Source organism: Colobus angolensis, unplaced genomic scaffold (assembly GCF_000951035.1).
Source record: "Colobus angolensis palliatus isolate OR3802 unplaced genomic scaffold, Cang.pa_1.0 Scaffold468, whole genome shotgun sequence".
Classification (NCBI taxonomy): Eukaryota; Metazoa; Chordata; class Mammalia; order Primates; family Cercopithecidae; genus Colobus; species Colobus angolensis.
In genome coordinates, this window is record NW_012118132.1 from 765,208 (window position 1) to 770,182 (window position 4,975).

At 40.1% G+C, this 4,975-nt stretch overlaps 1 protein-coding gene across 1 annotated transcript in view; it reads right to left on the reverse strand.

Moving 5' to 3' along the window:
- Nucleotides 1-4,975, reverse strand: part of PALB2 (partner and localizer of BRCA2) — a 46,577-nt gene that overhangs the window by 30,980 nt on the left and 10,622 nt on the right. The window contains exons 5-7 of the mRNA XM_011958319.1: nt 3,809-4,635; nt 3,375-3,446; nt 687-876 (exon numbers count right to left, since the gene is read on the reverse strand). Coding sequence (XP_011813709.1) covers nt 687-876; nt 3,375-3,446; nt 3,809-4,635 — 1,089 coding nt within the window. The remainder of the gene's footprint in view (nt 1-686; nt 877-3,374; nt 3,447-3,808; nt 4,636-4,975) is intronic.

The following is a 4,975-nucleotide window of genomic DNA, read 5'->3' on the forward strand; positions in this document are numbered from 1 at the left end:
GGCCGAGGTAGGCAGATCACCTGAGGTCAGGAGATCGAGACCAGCCTGGCCGACATGGCGAAAACCCACCTCTACTAAAAATATAAAAATTAGCTGGGCATGGTGGTGGGTGCCTGTAATCCCAGCTACTCAGGAGGCTGAGGCACAAGAATCCCTTGAACCTGGGCGGCAGAGGTTTACAGTGAGCAGAGATCGTGCCACTGCACTCCAGCCTAGGTGACAGAGCAAGACTCTGTCTCAACAAAAATAAGAAGGAAAAAAAAAAAACTATAAAAAATTAGCCTGACATGGTGGTGCATGCCTGTGGTCCCAGCTACCTGGGAGGCTGAGGTGAGAGGATTACCGAGCCTAGGGAGGCTGAGGTGAGAGGATTACCGAGCCTAGGGAGGTTGAGGCTGCAGTGAGCCATGATCATGCCACTGCACTCCAGCCTGTGTGACAGAGTGAGACCCTGACTCAAACAAACAAATGAAAATTTGTGATAAAGCAAATAAAGCAGGATGTTAATGGTAGAGTCTAGAATGGTGGGTATACGGGTGCTCACTATACAACTTTTCTGGATGTTTGAAACTTTTCATAATAAAATGTTGGGGGAAAAAATCTCATCTCTGTTCTGCCTTGCATGGTCATAGCTCCCAATTTTGGTAAGCTGCCTATCTACATTATCAGGCAAATGGCTACAAAGATCTTCTTCAGCTCGAGATTCCCACTTACCTCTGTGAAGTGCCAAGTATAAAGTTTTTCCCACTGCCAAGCATCCAGAGCTTTCCAAAGAGAAACTACATCCTCGCAAGCAGTTATGATACATGGCTCTTTACAACCGGCTCTTTCCCAAAACATGGCACTCACATCTACGGAACAGGAACCTGAAGGATTCTGATACAATGGCAACAACAGTTCTGTTAAAGTGGTACTGGAGGGCTGTTTTATGCAAAGCGTTAAGTAATGCAAAGTGATGAATTATAATTCAATGAAATAGTAGGTATGTAAAATTTAAGTTTTATACAGGTGAAAAGAAAGAGTTTTGTGGTTCTTATGTACCTAAAAACTTGCCTATCAAACTTACATCATGAAAGATTTTATTTTGTATTTCATTTATTAATTTTAATTTTTGTGTTTTTTGGGACTGAGTCTCACTTTATCACCCAGGCTGGAGTGCAGTGGTGCAATCTCGGCTCACTGCAACCTTTGCCTCCTGGATTCAAGCGATTCTCCTGCCTCAGCCTTCCGAGTAGCTAGGATTACAGGTGCCTGCCACCACACCCAGCTAATTTTTGTATTTTTAGTAGAGACAAGGTTTCATGTTGGCCAGGCTAGTCTCGAACTCCTGACCTCAAGTGATCCACCCACCTTGGCCTCCCAAAGTTCTAGGGTTACAGGTGTGAGCTACCATGCCCAGCCCATGAAAAATTTTAAAATGTATAGTCCAGATGGAATAAATTCAGATTTAACCACAAAAAGATATTCCACAGAACTTATCCATTTGAAAATTAAACAACCTGATGAACCACTCATGGGTTGAAACTACAGGTTTCAATGTTATTCCTCAGAAGGAATAACACTGAAACGACATACATTATACTATCTACTATTATGACCATGGGAACACTATGTATCCAAACCACGGAGCATGGCCAAAGCAGTATTTCCAAGAAAATTTGGAAATGTCAAGTAAAAATCATAATCACAAAGGCATTTATAAGAAAACAAGAAAGATTAAAATCAAGTAAGCATGCAGCTCAGGAAGTCAGTACAAGAACAAAATAAGAACAGTAAAAAAAACAGTAGAAAGGAATTATTTACAGTTATCTTGTTTATTATAAAAACAGAATAAACTAGAAAACAAAACAAACAACAACAACAACAAAAAAAACCCAACCCAATTAATAACCAATAAAAACCAAAAACTAGTTTGTTTGGAAGACCCACGTAATGGCCACATCTTGAGTCTAATGTAGAAAAACAATAATTTTAGAAATGGGAGAATGGGGAAGAGAGGCTTAACTGCATATACACAGATTTTAATAATCTATAAGAAGTAACTTTTTACCTACAAATTTGAAAATATGAATGAAATGGTTGATTTTTTAAGAGACTAAGTTATTAGAACACTGGGCATGATGGCTCACACCTGTGATTCCAGCACTTTGGGAGGCCAAGGCAGGCGGATGCCCTGAGGTCAGGAGTTCAAGAGCAGCCTGGCCAATGTGGCAAAACCCCGTTTGTACTAAAAATACAAAAACCAGCAGGGCGTGGTGGCGCACGCTTGTAATCCCAGCTACTACAGAGGCTGAGGCACGAGAATCACTTGAACCTGTGAGGCTGAGGTTGCAGTGAGTGGAGATTGGAGATTGCCCCACTGCACTCCAGCCTGGGCAACAGACTCTGTCTCAAAAAATCAAATAAAGATAAAATAAGTTACTAAAATTGACTCAAGAATAAATTCCAAAACAGAGCATAGGTTATTACCACATATCCTTTATAGAAAAGTAATCTGGGGCTCAGAGGTTACACAATTTGTCCAAAGTGACAAAGCCAGTAATCTGGGAAAAAGTTTATGTGGATTTGAAGTGCTTTCCTTCACACCAGTGGTTCTCTGGGAGAGCATCTGCACCATCTTCACCCCTGCCCCTAGGACATTTAGTAATGCAACATTTTCAGTTACCACACTGCATAGAAAAGATAAACCACTAGAACTGCTCCCCATTTTCTTATAAATCACCATAAGTGATTCTTCTAGAAACATTACACCATTTGAGTAGGAGAGGCATGAATAACTCTCATTTCACTCTCTGTCAAAATGCCTGAGTTATATTTATTTTATTTTATTTTTGAGATGGAGTCTCACTCACCCAGGCTGGAGCGCAGCGGTGAGATCTTGGCTCACTGCAACATCTGCCTCCTGGGTCAAGTATTCTCTTCCCTCAGCCTCCGTAGTAGCTGGGATTATAGGCGCCCACTACCATGCCCAGCTAATTTTGTATTTTTAGTAGAGATAGGGTTTCATCATGTTGGCCAGGCTGGCCTCAAATATCTGACCTCAAGTGATCCGCCTGCCTCAGCCTCCCAAAGTGCTGAGATTACAGAGGTGGGCCACCGTGCCCAGTTCCCTAACTTAGATTTAGATATGAAGTTCAGCTACTTAGCCTAAGTTATTCTTGCCAACAGGTTGGCACAGAAACTTCAAGAGGAGAGCTCAAAACATAAACAGAGGTAAATATTGGGGAAAACAATCCAAATCTGTTTTTCGGAATCTGTTTACCAATGTCTTTAATAGTATTAAAGAACAAGAAGCTATATGACCGAATGCTTTTCAATTCATTAAAGTTTTCATATGTAAGACACAAGACACTGGAAGAGAATATTCTTCTGACCTTTAACTTTGAAACCAATTGTAGGTTGCCTGGGTTTATGCCATCAGAAGCAGGAAGCTCTGCTGTTTCAGTCTGTGAAAACAAGTCACATCATTAGTCTACACTTCATGTATAATGTCTGCTTGCATTACCCACTCATCAAAATGTCTACTTCATATTGTCTTTATTTCCTCTTATAACAGCAGCAAAGCTCCAAATGCAAACTGTTTCACTGATGACAAAGAGAATAGGACCTCCCAAATTTAAAAGAAATATTTTAATGAACCTTAATTTCCCCAGAATGAACTTAATGTTTACAATGAAGTTATATCAAAGAAACATGTCAAACCGTTCTTAAACGTGGAAGGCCCAATGTATAAGCAAGTCATGCTGTTTACATTCACTAAGGCATTTCATTCCTCCAGAGAAAATTTCACAAAGGAAATGGATTGTACCTGTTCGACGGAATGTTTATGCAACTCCTGGCATGTGTTTCCACAGAGCTGATTTTCTTTAAAAGTGAATGACTCAATGGGTGGAGGTGTTCCCGGCAGGGTAGAGTCACAGTCACAGGTAGGTTGTCCTTGCCTGCCTGACACCTGCAGGGTGGTATGTGGTTTTGCTGGACTGCTTGAACTGTCAAATTGTTTACTATCACTGGCAAGACAGACTGAGTCTTTCAAATGAGCAAGTTGGGGTGTGCGGCAAGTTTGTCCAGCGACTTCTGTGGAAGCTTTTTCATAGGAGCCTTGAGGGCCAAAGGCTGGAGTAGTACCTAAGATGGGGAAAAGAGGTGAACACATGTCTGCAGTAGGCCTGTCATTATCATCAAGCGCAACTGTATTTAAAGGAGTATAAAGTAATATGGATGAAGAAAGGCCTGTCTTTGTATGCTGGCTTTGTGGGTTTGGCCTTTTGGGATGTGATTTTCCTGGCAGAACAATAAGGTCCTCTTCTAAGTCTTCCATTTCTGTATTCATGCGTTTAGGACTCAGTTCCTTTGGAAAAATACAATTTCCCTCTTTAAGATGTCTCTCTCCAAACATGTTTGATTCAAAGGGCTCCACTGGTTTTTCTGAGCAAGACTTCAGTTTTTCAAGCTTAAGAGGTCCAAAGTCTTCATCAGGTAACTGAAAGTCTGTGATACTGAGAAAAGACAGTAGTTGCTTTAAGCTCAGCATTCCATCCTTATGAAATGAATCCGTGAAAGCATCATTATCCAAGGATAAATAAGCACTATTACTCCAAGAAAGGGAATCCTCTTTTTGATGACTTTTCTTCCCTAAAGAAGAAAAATAAGTCACAAAAATAGTAACAAAACCTAACAAAACAGACAAACTGTTTCACTGATGACAAAGAGACTAGGATCGCCCATATTTAAAAGAAACATTTTAATGAACCTTAATTTTCCCAGAATGAACTTAATGTTTACAATGAAGTCCTATCCAAGAAACATGTTAAACCATTCTTAAACATAATATCTAACAAAAAGTGAGCTTCTAAACTCAAATATACTAGAAAATACACATAATACCCAACAAAGAGTGAGTTTCTAAACTCAAATATACTAGAAAATATACATAATACCCAACAAAGAGTGAGCTTCTAAACTCAAATATACT